The sequence below is a fragment of the Oncorhynchus keta genome, chromosome 6 (genome assembly GCF_023373465.1).
Source record: "Oncorhynchus keta strain PuntledgeMale-10-30-2019 chromosome 6, Oket_V2, whole genome shotgun sequence".
Taxonomy (NCBI): domain Eukaryota; kingdom Metazoa; phylum Chordata; class Actinopteri; order Salmoniformes; family Salmonidae; genus Oncorhynchus; species Oncorhynchus keta.
In genome coordinates, this window is record NC_068426.1 from 27,749,960 (window position 1) to 27,765,625 (window position 15,666).

A 15,666-nucleotide genomic window follows, 5' to 3' on the forward strand; every position below is an offset into this window, starting at 1 on the left:
GTTTAGGTATAATGCCGGGAGTCACTTATGGATTTGTAAGGTCTAATGCAATTCCACCTCCGACACAGCCAAAACAACCACCTTGTGGATGTCGGCTGAAGCAGATCTGATTGAATAGAGCCCATAGTAGGCTACCTCTATATTATCCACTGCAAACTCAGAGTCAATGAGGGAATTATTTATTAGTTGATTTATTTATTTATTATTTCCCCTTTATTTCACCAGGTAGGCCAGTCGAGAACAGGTTCTCATTTACAACTGCGACATGGCCAAGATAATGTAAAGCGGTGTGACAAAAACAACAACAACACAGAGTTAGTGGGATGTATGGGGATAGAAGCTCAAGGTAATTTCTAAGAGAATGATGAGAGATGTAGAATATAGAAAATCTCAAGAGCTTAATCATGTTGATCGTAATGGATTGTCTCTTGAAGGGAATTGCCTACTGTTCTTGTAAGGTGAAAGTAAAAGAAAGTGAGGCTCCACACCATTCTAATTTATGGATGTGCTTACTCAGCAGTGTGCGTCCCACACAGTGTTTTGGCGAGCTCTACGTTACAAATGCACTACACAAACACTCTGCTCTTACAATTAGGTCATCCCAGCTGAATGCGAGTAAACTTTTACTGACATTTTTTTTTACATGGACATATTCATCAATTTAATTCTCCATCATGTTAGGTAAGGAAACAGGTAACGGATAGGCATGTGTTATCTCCATTCCGGTTAATTGAAACACAATCAAAGTCATGATTGAATTAAATTATGATGATGCATGGACAGCTGTTCTCTAAAGAATGCATTTTAGTTGGTAGAGAGGTGAACACACTTACAGGAACAGTGTCCAGGTGCAATGGCCTTCTCGGGGAATCTTCTGCCATACACACTCACCAAAAACAAAGGAAACGGCCAAGTGACCCCAGAGGTAGATTTACAATGTGTCAGCAGCAGCAACCCCCCCTACACACCACTGAGGATTTATAACATGACTGAAGAAATTTTGGCTTGGCTGACTGATTTACCGAGGTCAAATTACAGCATCTTGCAGCCTGCTCTAGCCACATGATGAAAGAGTAATTATACAGAATCTTAACGTCACTCTGTAATATCTACCCATAGACTTCCGGCTACATCTGGGGACTTTTACACTATGGTTTCAATGTTGGGTAGACTTGAAATCCTACGAAGTCAGAGCCAATAGCTCCTTTGCATTGTGGTGTATGTGTCTAAGTCAGTCTGGAATATAACCAGTCTGGTATTAATAAATTGTGTATAGGGATTGGGGTGGAAATATGGTTTTGGGAATCAAGAGTGGAGCTATCTTGAGCATAGATTACAGTACAGGGCATGGTGGGGATAGACTGATAGTATAGAATGATATGCTTTGGAAATCAGCCATTTTCTGTCAGATTTTGCACTTCCTTCCTGGTTGAAGGGCATTTTCCACAGAGGGTTCTACATGAAACTGTCCCTGTTGCTACAAGTCTTGTTGTATCCTATGTTTTACATGAAATGTTTCTTGATGTAGGCATACTGAGAAAGCCAGTGGTTCCAAGAATGAAGGGGCAAAAATGTTTGTTTAAAAATAACTAAATAAAACAAGACTTACGGGCAATCTTGGTCTCATTATATCACATATCGTAAACTCAAAACATCAACAAAGTACATTGGCATTAATCCCTCAAAAATGTGACTATTACTTAGAAGGGTGTGGTGATTCAACTCATGATAATAATGGAGTAAAATGTTAACTTACAAAACAGGCTCTAGCACAACAACACAGTGTCAATGTTCCACATTCTATGGATAGAAAGCAAAAAAAGGGTATTATAATTTATCGGATTTGACTGATCAAATATAAAGCTAACTATCATCAACGTCATGCAATGGCAGCGTTTGCCATTTTGACAAGGCAATTAATATACACATACTATGTTACCAGTGTATCTTGTGTATGGTTACAAAGTCAGATGAATTTGGAAGTTCTCAGTTCTTTGAGCAAAGGCATCCAACAGACAATTTCAACCTTTTCATTTACTGAGTGGGTTTGGTTTAGTCAGAAAATGCGCAGTAAAAGGATTCATGTTGTACAGGCTGTTCAACAAATGTGAGGGTATGAACTTTGTTCGGTAAAGAAGATGAAAGAGCTGTTGCCATTAAATTCTTACACAGAGAGGTTACGTCATTTAGCAAATGCTCTTATCCAGAGCAACTTGCAGTAGTGAGTGCATAAATGTTTAATACTGGTCCCCATGGGAATCAAACCCACAACCCTGGCATTGCAAACTCCATGCTCTACCAACTAAGCCACACTGGACCTGTGTGTTCCACTCACTAAATTGGAATGAACCAATGAGTGATTCCTTTTCACACCTGGTTGAAATAGACCAGTGTTCAGGCCACAATAGGAGCCTTTCTTTCCTTCATGTGCCATTGAGCAGCAAAGGTTGGTAAAGTTCAGGAGGCACACCAATTTTTATTTGAAAATCTATAAATTGTGAAAATGAATGCCCCTGTGTTTATTTGTGCTTCACTTTCAGGGCCAGAGACTTCAGTCCGGTTGCCAGCTGCAGACCTATTAGTACCCCACAAAAACCCTAACATCACAGCTGTGGCGTTGTGTTTGTTTGACTTTGTCATTATTGAATTGAGACATGCAGGCACAGTGGATGTGAATTGAGAATGTGTATTGACTCATTTTGAAGGGTGCACTTGTTAAGTCCTGGCCATCTCGGATAATGTTTAGACTGAGAAACACTTCCAACCTGTTGACTCTGGTCTTGGACAATTCAACTTTGGGTGAGTTATGTATCTCAGAAATTTGAAAGGTGTTTCTGAGGCCAAGTTTTCCATTCTTTCTGGACCTCAATGCTGACTCTTGAATTCATTTATTGAGGAGGGCTTGAATAAACACAGAATATGGCATGAGCTTGTGTGCCTTAGTGTTGGTTGAATATGTTTGAATAAGGATTATCCCAAAGTTGCCTTCAAGCTGTCATCAGAGAGTGTGTAATTTGATGTAATTCTTCACGAATCATAAATACAGTTTTGACATATGGTATATGGTTGTTATTCAATATTCAAACAATAGCACACAGGGTAATGAGAGCGGTCATTCGCCACTATGGTTGAGTGGTCACTCCTGTTTTCTATCTGCTATTCCACTATGTCATATGACTGGTTTCTATGAAACTTTAAAAAAATTAAAAAATAACGAAAGGCCAAAAATCCAGTGTTCCTGGCTGCTTCAACCATACGGCTTCAAGCTCCACAGGAGGAATCTGTCTTGTAAACTGATCTGGCTGGCCAGTCATGACCTCAGCCTTCAAGCATGAGTTCTCAGCAATGGTCTGGGTTTAAAAGAACAGCTTTCCAGTGTAACTGAGACAAATTAGCGTCTTTCCCTACGGAGAGCAGCAGAAGGTACAGTAGAGCTGAAAAGATGAACCTATAGAGACACCCTTTAAGCAACATCCCCTTGTGCCTATGATGACAGAGGTAGGCTAAAGAAAATAGGCTGAGGAGCCATTTGTTTTATTTTTCCCCACTTTGCATTTATTGTGCTCTTAAACGCAATTTACTAAAGCAACGTTTTTGTTTTTTAATTCTGCAACAGATTCATATTTCTCTGAGTGCTGCAATGTTAACTGGCAATGTGAACTGTACAACAAACTACAATAAACCAAGTTTTCAATGCCAAATAAAAACGTATCTTTGTAATATTGCTCATTTGGTGACAGTTTAATCACAGTATGTCGCCAAGCTGTTGTCCAACAAACAGGTTGAGAGCCGTCAGCAGATCTGTGAATGATGGTCTGTGATCATGACGGATACAGAGGGAACTCTGTGAGATGACAGGTGGCCGTGAACAGCATTAGCTCTCTGAGAATCCTCTTGGGGGTCTCATGGAACAATGTTCCCTTGGCCCTCAGCTGTGGATGGGCGAAAAGTGATAACTTTTGCCTCTGCTGTGTCCATTAGCTTGATGTGATGAATTGACGCTGCTTGCTCCAGGACAGATGGAGTCCTGTTCCTTTAATGGGATCCTCATAATCCTCAAGGTCTTATTCTAACAGCTTTGCTTTCAATGGAGCCCCCGAGCAAAAATATTCACTACAGTGCCTGAAATAAAGCAAGGTGACATTGTTCCTAAACCAGAATGTGGGTTCAGAGGGTAGGCTAAACTCATTAGAATGGCTGTTAGCCTCACTGGAAGTGTAGGAAACATGTTATTTTGAAGGTTGAACAAAATGAATGTAATTGCAGAGGATACAGATCAATGGAAAGATCTACATCCTATAGGAATAAAGAGTCAAGAACAGTTAAGACTACAGGTGGCAGATAGTGTTTGGTTAGTGTTGGGCCAGGAAGCAAAGGTTGGTTTGAATACCTGAGCAGACATGGTTAAAATGGGCAACGTACCCTTGAGCAAGGCACTTACCAATTTTCTCCAGTTCTACCCTGTAAAAACACACCCAGCTGGTATGACAACACATGAGATTACCAGGTCATTGTTACCTTGGGTTCTGATCCCAAAAAAGGGTGTAGGTTACAAAAGCAGAGGACTTAATGAGATGGACCAGAGGCTAGCCAACAGCAGAATGGCTCTGACCTGAATAATGTCTGTGCAGATGCTCCTTAGAGTGCAGTGAGAGGCCTTGAAAAGGAGCAGCTCTGAGCAACTGGGTCAGTCCAGCCATGTTGTCCGAAAAATAAAAATGGTAAGAGCGTGAGTGTCTTGAATGCATGTGAACACCAGCCATGCTCAGAGTTGCCATTTCCCCTTTGAGCCAGTCAAAATATCAACTCAAGCAGTTAAATGAAGACCAGAATTTATGCTCGTCGGCAGATTGCCATTTTCTAGCCATCACTTGTACAATTGTAAATGTGCCATGCATGCAAGCACTAATAAAGGAAACTAGCTGCACTTCACATGAAATTGCCAAGACAGAAACTAAAGCAATGGCTCCTTCTAGTGGACAAGATGAGGTATTACAATAAGAATAAATAAAATAAGAGTATGAAACAAAAACAGGATTTAAAAGTTTATAAAATGTTTATTGGCATTACATGAATATACAGTCTTGATCATACATGCAAGTTACATTGATTGCCAGGCAGAACATGACCTACTTTAGGTCAATGCATTTAATTACCAGGAAGTCCAACACCCAGGTTTTGGAACACAAGCTGTACACTTCAACACTAACATGTCTCCCAGTTGTTAAGACTTAACTAAAAAAATAAAAACATAAGTCATATATTCTGTACAGTACAAGCAGCACATAGCTCCAGCAGGCATCTCATAGGGTGAGTTGTTTTGCAAGGTCCTTGATCAGCGAAGACTTTAGTTGTGAAATAGTTGCAATTCTCATCTGCTTCTGACTAGAGTACTTGTTCTTAACCGTCTGAAACAAAGAATTAAAATCAGGGGGACAGGGGCCATTTGGTAGAATAATTTGAACTAACCATTGGTGCATGGAAAGTCAAACAAAGTGGCATTCAAAGCAAGAGGCAGTACTTTGTATGATACTCACCATATGCTTAGTTTGTCCCTCGTTCACCTTCAGAACATTTTTAGCGATGTGCTGCATGGCATGGACCAGGCTGTCTTCTGTGTAGTTCATGTAATGCTGTAGTGTGGAGCTCTGGGGTGAGGACACGGAGCAAGTAAGACTAAGCAATAGCAAACAATGGCCTAGTTTCACTGGTCAGAATATTTTACAAAAAAGGTAGATGCCATTCAGAAAAGTGAAGAGAACTAAACAAACTGATGACATCTTACCCATTCACCGCAGTTGAAGACCTTCAGGGTGAGGGCAAAGGCTGCACTGGCCACCTGGGAGGGAGGGAAGTGCACCATCTCGTAGTCCACCATGGTGAGCTCCACAAAGTACTTTGCCAGGGTGTGGTGCTCAGCAGTCACCTGGAGAGATTTTAATTGGTGTGAATATAGGCCAGGGCTGTCCATCTGCCAAAGAGCTACAGTCCTATAGATTTTTTGCACCAAGGCCAATCCAGTGTACCAGATTCAAATTAGCTGGTTGATAAACTAAGAAAGTTACACCTATGGTTGGAGCAAAAACCTACAGGAAGGTAGCTTTTTGGGAACAGGGTTTGAGCAATATAAATGGAAGTGTATCAGTGTTCAAGGAGGTTGGCATACCTCGCCAATCTTTGAGGCCCTTCTGAGGAACTGGAGGGGGAGAGGGCGGCCAAAGCTGAACTTCAGCACCCTTAGGATCTTCATCTCCATGTCCCTGATCTGTGCAGTGGTGTAGGCCTGGTCGGTAACAAAGGCAAAGTCTACGATCTCCGGAGGGTACATCTCCTCATATTTGGAGGCAATGAACATGGCTGTCACACCAACAAGCTGGAGCTGCTTTTTGGGCACTGGGTTATCCTGGTGAACGAGATGTCAATCAATTGAGACCACACACAGTAATGGGAGCAAATTATTTGTGGTTGTGTCCAACCCATTTTGTTGCTCTGCCCAAACTTGAAATCCTGGATTGGCAAAAAATTAAATAAGCCTACTAGCAGGTTAAATGAAGTGTCTACTACATCCCACCATGTGGCCTCCCGAGTGGCAGTGGTTTAAGGCACTTCCACTAGAGATTCTGGGTTCGAATCCAGGCTCTGTCACAGCCGGGAGGCGGTGCACAATTGACCCAGCGTAGTCCGGGTTAGGCCGGCAGTGATAGCCTTGTCTCATCACGCACTAGCAACTCCTGTGGCAGGCCGGGCACAGTGACACAGTAGCCAGGTCATTCCTCCAACACATTGGTGCAGATGGCTTCCAGGTTGGATGGGCATTGTGTCAAGAAGCAGTGCGGCTAGGTTGTGTTTCGGAGGACGCGTGGCTCTAGACCATCGGCTCTCCCCGAGTACATACGGGAGTTACAGCGATGAGACAAGACTAACTACTACCAATTGGATATCACGAAATTAGGGAGAGAAAACGGGGTGAAAATACATTTTCACCAAACTTCAAATAGTTTCAGATCAGGATGTAGTTGGTCAAGGGAAAGTTCTCACTGGCTTATTACCTGAAGGAAGCGATCAATGATTCCCACAGTCATGAACATGGTCTCCTGCAGCAGGCGGAACTTGATTTGGACCTGGACAAGCCAATCGATGAGGATAGCACGCATGTTGCCTGTAATTTCCCGTCCCTCCAGATAGTTGGGTTTGACAGCCTGATCAATCTGCAAGGGGAGATGACAGAGGGCCATGTAGGCAACAGGCACATGCAGTAAGACAATGCATTTGATGGACAATAGTTACTCAATTTCAAAACCAACCTCAAGTTTCTGGAGATATTTGTAGATGTCCTTCACATAGTCACTGCAGAGCATGGGGTTGTCATAGTCGTCAGCATCTACATCCTTGATATTAAGTAGGACATCTGAGAAGGCCTGGCACAGCTCGTTGGGAGCACAGCCAGAGGTCTCCATTGGTGTGGGAGACATTGGCTCAGGCAAAACCTGTCAGATAAACACCAACGTTTGTATTCAATATGGGGTATAGTGGTGAACAAGGTCCCAAACGTGAATGGAGAGTTGAGCAGATTGAAGGCAAACAAAAAAAATGAAGCAGACAAATTGCCCATCACTCCAGAAGTCTCACCTGAACAGGGGCAAAAACTACTATTTTTGGTGGTTGAACCACCTGGGCTTTTTCAGCCCGCGTGCTGGTCTTCCTGTCAACCACTTTAGTAGTTTCTGCCTTTGCATTCTGTAGAATAATTGAAGCGCAGTACTTTAGTACAAAAACATGGCAACTAGATCGTAAGCAATACATAGAGAAAACGTTTCCGGAATCGCACCTTTTTCAAAGTCTGTCTGGGCACTCCAACATTTCCGATTTCGCCGAGCGCTGCTCGTGGTCTCAGTGTAGGCTTAGTTCCCAAAACAGCCTTGCCCGGCAGAGTAGTTTGGTTCTCTGAGGAAGCCAGGCGACTCTGCAGCAATAAAAGACACCATGTAGCGAGATGTATTCACATAGGCAAATAAAACAAGGGATGTCGAATACTGAGTGACTACAGTACGCAAGAATGTCACGAGAAGGAAACATTTTTGCAGCTGCACCAGGCGATTTCACTTATCGCCATCTGAGCTCCAGAACAATTCTAAACTAATGCATACAAGGGAAAAAAATAATCAAATGCCACGACGACATTACAACAAAGAGAAATTCAGCAAAATATAAAACTTACTCTAGTCATAGGGAGAGCCATTTCGAAAGATAAGTTGATTTGGTGAAGACAGAAAACACTGCACTGTACAATACCAAAGAGTGAATCACCGTGGTTTAAATGCAGGCTTACTCGAATCCCATTCGCTGCGTTCCAAAATGAATTGTGATCTGATTGGATGATACGGAGCCACTTAGAATGCGTTCCTAGGACAACCAGTAATGACGACAGGATTCTTTTTTTTAAGACTTCCGCCTCCTTATAAAATAAGAAAAATACGTTTTGTTTCAGTTGAAAACAAAGGCACTTTATTGTACTTAATTACGGTTTATCAACTTGTTTTGTTTGTTTGTTGATGTTTTCTATTATGTAATGAATTATATGTTTGCAAAGATATTTTTATTTATTTTATTAGGCAAGTCAGAAGAATAACAAATTCTTATTTAAAATGACGGCCTACCGGGGAACAGTGGGTTAACTGCCTTGTTCATGGGCAGGACAAAAACATTTCTATCTTGTCGGCTCGGGGATTCGATCCAGCAACCTTTCAGTACTGGCCAAACTCTCTAACCACTAGGCCGGCCACCTGCTGTGCCTAGGAGCACCATCAGCTGCTAATTTTCCCAAAGATTCTTAAAAACCTTTGATTTTGGCTCTGTTTTCTCTGATAACTCCACCATCACAGTTGCATTTCATGTAATAAAGTGTACACTTGTAGTGCACTGTTATTTGACTATTTACGGTCTTATTACTGCATTTGTGCTAGTCATGTAGGAAACAGGACATCATGACCATACAACACACATTTCTTATATTGTGTTAACCTCTGATCCCATAAATGTGCTCTGGAGGCACATCAGGCTCTGCAGTAGCCACATATCTAGTGCATAATTACTCTTCTAAAAAAAATGGAGAAAGAATAATAGAAGAACATAATAAAGACAGTGGTTGTGGTCCAACTAAGATAAAAGTTATATATTCCATTTTTATTTCACATGAACCACGCACACACACACAAATGCAAAAAAAATCAAAAATGTTATTTGGTACCACAGAATAAGTTACATGATACATGTTCCATCTTTCAGATAATTCATGGACTCCATTTGTTGTGTCATTGCCAGAACATCATGGAATCCAGTAGTGAGGCCAGACATGTGCTGGAAATAGGCCTCCTTCTCCACCTGGACAGATAGATTATTCACCCCGGCATCTTTCAGAATAGCAGTCACCTATAAAGAACAACATGAAAATGGTTTGAGATGTATTATTCATGAAAAACACAATTAACTTAACCCCAAAAATAATCAAGAAATTGTTTTTTCCACTCGCCTGCTGTATGATCCTCTGCTCCACAACGTCTGACATCAGCTGCAGGTGAATCGTTCCTGCGATGACACTGGCTGAGTGTCTCCAAAAGTGAGGGTCGCGGTAAGATAGCACACCTTCTACTTTCTCAATCTGAAAGAGCACAAAAATACCCAACCTGATTATTCATTGTATGGTCCGCTCTTCAAACACTATCAATCAACTGAATACAAATCTAATGTAATTACAATTTTTCAATTTACTTTACTATGTAAGTAGAGGTTTTGCTATCCAACCTTTTCCAGGGCGATGTTGAGGTCCTTCTCATGTTCAGGAGGCGTCCTCAAGAGGAGGACCTCAGCTGCATCTGTCAGCAGCGGGATGACACTGAGGAAGATGAGGGTGGAGATGAAGAGGGAACAGATGGGGTCAGCGATCAACCAGCCAAACTGACGAATGAGGATTGTGGAGATGATCACACCAACACTGCCCAGGGTGTCAGCCAACACGTGCAGAAAGACACCTGGGAAAAAATATGCATTTAAAGCCGTGATTAAACACTGACTGTGGTCCGTCATACAGTTGAAAACAATGAAGAGCAAATGAGCACCTAATTTGGACGTGCATTCATAACACCTCTCTTCAGCTCAGCTCTACAAGGAATTATGAACAGTTTTTATAATGTGGATCACTCACCTCTCATATTGGCATTCATGCCCCCGCCATGGGAGTGGCCATGGCTGCTTCCATGACTGTGTCCATGGCTGCTCTGCCCATGCACGTTTCCACCATGCCCATGTCCCCCATGAGAGTGCCCGTGCTCGCTGTGCCCATGCCCATGGGAGTGGCCATGATCATGTGATGAACAGTTGCTTTTAGCAGCACCGTGGGAGTGGGCGTGGCTGAAGGCACAGATACCCACTAGGTTGACGAGGAGCCCTCCAACTGACACAGGCTGGGGAAAAAACAGATGCTGTTTTTTACCAGACAAACATTTGTTTAAACTCTTTTGGACAACCTACATATTATTAGGCAGAGAAACTTGAATATGTTTGATACAAATGTTAACATGATGAACATAAAGAGGCATTATGAGAAGCTGTAGACATGGTTAACTTACTGTCAGCATGTCTGTGTTAATGTTGGGAGGGTCTACGAGTCGGGTGACCGACTCCACAAAGACAAAGAAAGCTATGACCATGAGGAACAAGCCATTGATGAATCCAGAGAGAATTTCAACCCGGCCATATCTGCAAATTTAAACAGAACATTGATCAATCACATTTGAATTTCTCAACTTGACAATACTAGCTCCAGAGAAGAATGAAGACGTCCAATTAGGGCTGGGCGATATGACGATATATATCGTGTGACGATAGAAAAACGTATATAATTTCGTATTATGCTCTATCGTTTATTTCGTTGTGTCGCAAATCACACTCTTTACAGCAATATTTTTCGTTCCATTGGACGACACTTTGCATTCTTCCACACGTGCGGAAGGAAATTTGCAACACAAACAAACATGGAGGAGAGTGAACGTGACACAGAGCACGAAGAGGAGCTCGTATCTAAAAGTGGGGCTACTTCGGTTGCTTGGACGTGGTTTGAGTCTCAAAAGTCTGACACAGGCCAGAAAACCGTCCTCTGCAAAATATGCCGCAAGCCGGTCCTGACAACAGGCTCAAACACCACTAACCTCTTTCACCACCTATGCAAGAATATTGTGATGCATGGAGAGTCTAAGGATGAAACCCAAAACAGTACATTCGAGTGCTCAAAACAAACCCCCGACTCAGACGTTGAAGAGGCTTTTGCCCGCGGCACACCATATGGCAAAGAATCACAAAGATGGAAGGAGATAACAGCTGCCATTACAACTTACATCTGCAAAGACATGGCCCCAATTTACATAGTCCAGAAATGGGGGTTTTGTGAGTTGGTGCTAACACTCGACCCAAGGTACCAAATGCAAATTGATAAGTGACAAGTATTAATGCCAAAATAACATGCAAAACATATATATATACATATATATATATATTTTTTTTTTTTTAGGCCTATATTTATTTTGTTTGCAACTATAGTTGAAGTGTTTTCTATTTAACTTTTTAGGTTTCATAAATTTGGTTACATTCTTAATTGGAAATGTGCACAAAGGTTTTAAATAAAAGGAGAAATAATCATATGAGTAAGTACCTTTTATTTATTGAGTATAACTCAAAATGTAATAAGAAATAGGCCTTTCCATGTAGTCATTTCATATAAACTATTTATTCATTGAATTTACAGAAAATGTGCTATATCGTGATATGTATTGTTATCGGGATACGAAATTACTTATAAAATTGGGATGAGATTTTGGCCATGTCGCCAAGCCCAACATCCAATACCTCTTAGAGCAGCTTATCTCCATTACTGAGCTTACCCATAAGAGTATATCCTGGTTGCTTTCCAGCGTGTCATGAGAGCTGCAAAGAGGCCCAGCACTAGAGCAGAGCAGTCAAACAACATGTGGAAGCCATCAGAGATCAGGCCCAGGCTGTTGGTCCACACACCGTAGAAGAGCTCCACAAACGTGAAAGCCTAGAACGTGGAAAACAAGAAGTAACAAGCAATTTAGTCAACTAATCTTAATTTTTAGCCACCACAAAAAGCTCTGTAGATAAGACATGGTACTGAAATCCTCAAGTCTAGATCACCCAGTCCAGTCATCTGATATTCAGTCCTATGTATTCTCACACCTGAGGTTCTACTTACCAGATTGAGACAGAGGAAGTAGAAGATCTGTCTGGAATCATACTCCTCCAGGATCTGTTTGAGGGAGTCTTTGATGAAGCGGGGCAGAGACTGGGACGTGTGCTGCAGGGCGTCCCCCATGAAGTTATACAGAGGGGTTCCCTCGGGGGAATACCCCACCAAGGTCCCCTTCTGACCCTTCTTCGATGGTGATGACAAGATGCTGTCAGCTGAAAACAGTGAGAGGGGCATTTATGGTATATGACATGCTCAATGAATGCCACCTGAAAGTTAGACTACTTAATGTCACAGTCCTTACTCTGACGAAAACTGTCTAGCCACCATGAAGTCAGTCATTACTACTGCCGGTACTCTCACTCACCCATGATGAAGAAGACTGCACTGACCAGCACCCCCCCAGAGAGCACATGTTCCGTCTCTGTGCTCTCTTGCTGGGGGGTCTTGCTCATGGTCCGGAGCTGTTCCGTCAGCGGGTGGGTCCAGAAGTTGGCCAGCAGCAGCCCACTGAGGAAGAGAAAGATGGAGCCGTAGCGGGCACACCTGGGAGCCTCCATCTTGGTGATGCAGATGGACTCTACATAGAACTCCAGGATCATCACAGAGAAGATGATCATCCCAAATGGCAGGATAAGAGCCGACCATGACTCCACTTTGCTCTGGAAATTTAGAATCACAGTTTAGGCACTTTGTACTCTTTATGCAGTAACAAATACCCAATTGTTTGGGCTTTTAACCTTACTGAGACAAAATATTTGTAAGAAATCTGATAAACATGCATTATAGAGGTCTTAGAATTGTGCTTTCCCATATTATCCATCTCTTACCTCTGTGGTGGCTGAGAGCACTATGACCCAGGGCAGCAGGACTATGGAGGAGACCAGGTTATCCAGGGCGTACAGGCGTTTGGCTCCCCCGATCTCCACAGACAACTTCCTGGAAGCTGTGTGGAAGCCAATCTTCAGGCAGAGAGACACCACCAGCAACACAACCCCACCCTGAGAAAGAGAGCATTAGAGGCTTAACTTTTCTAAAAGGTTGGAGAAAGGAGAGAAGATTAAGTCGAAACACAGGGAAGATTACATCCACTAGACAAGCAAATACTGTACTTGTGATGTGATTGATTTCCTTACCTTGTGATCTGCTACCCCCAAGAATGCAATAGCAGTATAGAGAGCATGAGTGAGGGCACTGTCATGGTGTCCTTCAGCTAGAAGAGCAGATGATTAAGGGAAAGACTATAGAGGTTAGACATTATGATCACCCATTCAGAGAAAAAAAATGCACTTGTACTTCTATTCTATCGTGCATTTCAGAAAGGATACGATGTTCCGCCATCTTTGCCATGAGGTCATCATTGTCAAAGAGAAGGAGACAGATGACAGCGATAATGAAAAGAGCAGCACCTCTGGTCTACAACACAAACAGACATGTTGTCATTCACCACATCCACGGGGGTTTGGAAGACATTGAAATGAAGATTGATAAGACTGTTTAGAAAGAACATAAAAAAAACAGATGCACACGTGTGCTTACCTTGGAGGGGCCACCTCCTGAGCTTGTGAATAGAACACTGAGGAGTGCGATGACCACCACATCGCTGTGCTCAAACAGTAACAACGTCCTGAGCAAGAAGGGAAAAAATAGGATCTTATCAAGGAGTGTCTGAGGTCGTACAAGTAATGACATCAAGAAACCAGACCCTCCATTCAATCAGACGGTCACACGGATGACATGACATCTTACCTTAAAGGTCCACAGAGAGTGAGACCAAAGAAACCCAGGAGGGAAATGATGCAGCTGATGACCGAATGTTTGAGAAGCTTGATCCACTGCAATAAAGATGGGTGAGGGTCACGTGAATACTCCTGTAGTGCATATGCTGTCTATGACACATGATTTGTGTCTCCGAGTAAGACCCGAAAGCAATGCAAAAACATACCTGTCTCTTTGAAATTGCTTTCCCAGAAGAGAATGGTTTTTGGAAGAAAACCAAAATCACTGCACACCTACACAGGAACAAAAGACAGATGTATTTTCCATACATAACAGAATAAACTCATATTTTAATTGGAGGAGAAAAGGGTAACCAGGAGCTACTCACCCCAATTTTAGTATGAAGATGAACTGAACAATATGGACAACTTTGAGGAGGTCATATGATTCAAAGATCCCAAGTGCCTTCAACACCTTGGACACAAGCAGTAACACTATGTACCTGGTTAGCCTGAAAGAGAGAATAACAAGTCAAATGCAATCTCAGAACATGATCTTGCCCACCAAGCTCGGGAAGACTAGTGATGACAATCTGTGACATAAACACAGCCATGATGTAAACAATAGCCTCACTTCTACCGTAGGCTAGCACTGAACAGAACATACATGCAAATACTCTGAATTCATCAACTAATCTGGTACAATCGTCACAGGATATATAGTTAGTCAGCGAAGACAGCAACTGACCTAGCTGAGGAACGCTCAACTCTGTACTATCTTGAGCATTCCTCAGCTACAGCTAACCTAAGCTGCCTAACCACAACAATTGAACATTACTAGAAAACTAGAGGGCTTACCTGGCATTCGGTACTTCAACCCTGCCAAGCTGTCCACTGGAAAGTACATTGCTGCTGTATTTGTCATCCATTTGTATAGCTAGGCTGAAATTCAACAAATGTAATGATCCATGCGACAAGGCTGGTGGTTGCTAGCGAACGTTGGCCTTGTAAAGTTGTGTCAAAGAGATTACTATAGTAGCTGTTGTTAGCCAGCTTGCCGGCTAGCTTATCATATAATTCAACACGACATCGTAGCTAGCTAGTTAGCAAGACCTCCCTCTTACAATACAGATGCAGACCATGTTCGTTCAAATATCCGGCATAATTAAGAATATGGTATCATAAACTATTTGTAAAATTGCTTCCAAAGGAAAGAATACCATCCCAGATGGTCGCGGCCACACTTCCGGATACTGTAAACGTTTCCACGTCACAAATTCTCGAACCTAATGCCGCGTTCAAAACAACTTGGAATTCGGAAAAATACGAGGTCAAATCATGACGTTAGTGAACCTCAGGTCGGAAAGTCGGAGCTCTAGGCATAGGCCCGAGTTCCCGAGTTGAATTCCGATTTGGATGACCGTTCAAATCGATTTTTCTCAGTCGGAGTTTGTTTTTTTCCGAGTTCTCAGTGGTTTTGAACGTACTAAAGTTCCCAGGTCCGAGTTCCCATCAGTTCTGCTTTGTGCAGCCAAAGTGACGTTTTAGCCTTTCCCCAAAAAGTTTTATATTTAGACTTTGGATTACATATTTTATACTGCTGTAGGGTACCTACACATATACATTGATTACTGCTCTTACAAATAGTTTTATGAATACATAATTCCAATATACTTATTTAGTAAACAT

General features: G+C 42.3%; 2 protein-coding genes across 2 annotated transcripts; both read right to left on the reverse strand.

Annotated features, from left to right (window-relative positions):
* Nucleotides 1-5,037: 5,037 nt before the first annotated feature.
* Nucleotides 5,038-8,376, reverse strand: LOC118385328 (G2/mitotic-specific cyclin-B1-like). Its single transcript, XM_035772386.2, has 9 exons — nt 8,219-8,376; nt 7,829-7,963; nt 7,630-7,737; nt 7,305-7,487; nt 7,050-7,208; nt 6,167-6,403; nt 5,786-5,926; nt 5,538-5,648; nt 5,038-5,408 (listed from the first exon to the last, which is right to left on the reverse strand). The coding sequence occupies exons 1-9, from the start codon at nt 8,237-8,239 to the stop codon at nt 5,304-5,306; spliced, it is 1,200 nt and encodes a 399-aa protein (XP_035628279.1). The 5' UTR covers nt 8,240-8,376; the 3' UTR covers nt 5,038-5,303.
* Nucleotides 8,377-9,164: 788 nt separating this feature from the next.
* Nucleotides 9,165-15,255, reverse strand: slc30a5 (solute carrier family 30 member 5). Its single transcript, XM_035772385.2, has 16 exons — nt 14,836-15,255; nt 14,367-14,489; nt 14,205-14,271; nt 14,009-14,094; nt 13,799-13,886; nt 13,588-13,675; nt 13,396-13,472; nt 13,090-13,260; nt 12,627-12,921; nt 12,266-12,474; nt 11,934-12,091; nt 10,626-10,755; nt 10,202-10,460; nt 9,802-10,028; nt 9,530-9,658; nt 9,165-9,429 (listed from the first exon to the last, which is right to left on the reverse strand). The coding sequence occupies exons 1-16, from the start codon at nt 14,904-14,906 to the stop codon at nt 9,259-9,261; spliced, it is 2,349 nt and encodes a 782-aa protein (XP_035628278.1). The 5' UTR covers nt 14,907-15,255; the 3' UTR covers nt 9,165-9,258.
* Between the last annotated feature and the right edge of the window lie 411 nt (nt 15,256-15,666).

Bases quoted from the DNA above. Each gene is read 5' to 3' on its own strand.
- LOC118385328 (XM_035772386.2), bottom strand. From the start codon at position 8,239: ATGGCTCTCCCTATGACTAGA. The intron at 7,738-7,828 runs GTGCGATTCCGG...ATTATTCTACAG, and splicing joins CCAGACAGACTTTGAAAAAG to AATGCAAAGGCAGAAACTAC. The intron at 5,649-5,785 runs GTAAGATGTCAT...TCCTCACCCCAG, and splicing joins TCTTCAACTGCGGTGAATGG to AGCTCCACACTACAGCATTA.
- slc30a5 (XM_035772385.2), bottom strand. From the start codon at position 14,906: ATGGATGACAAATACAGCAGCAATGTACTTTCCAGTGGACAGCTTGGC. The intron at 13,261-13,395 runs GTAAGGAAATCA...TCTCTTTCTCAG, and splicing joins TGGGGGTAGCAGATCACAAG to GGTGGGGTTGTGTTGCTGGT. The intron at 12,092-12,265 runs GTAAGTAGAACC...TCCACGTTCTAG, and splicing joins ACTTCCTCTGTCTCAATCTG to GCTTTCACGTTTGTGGAGCT.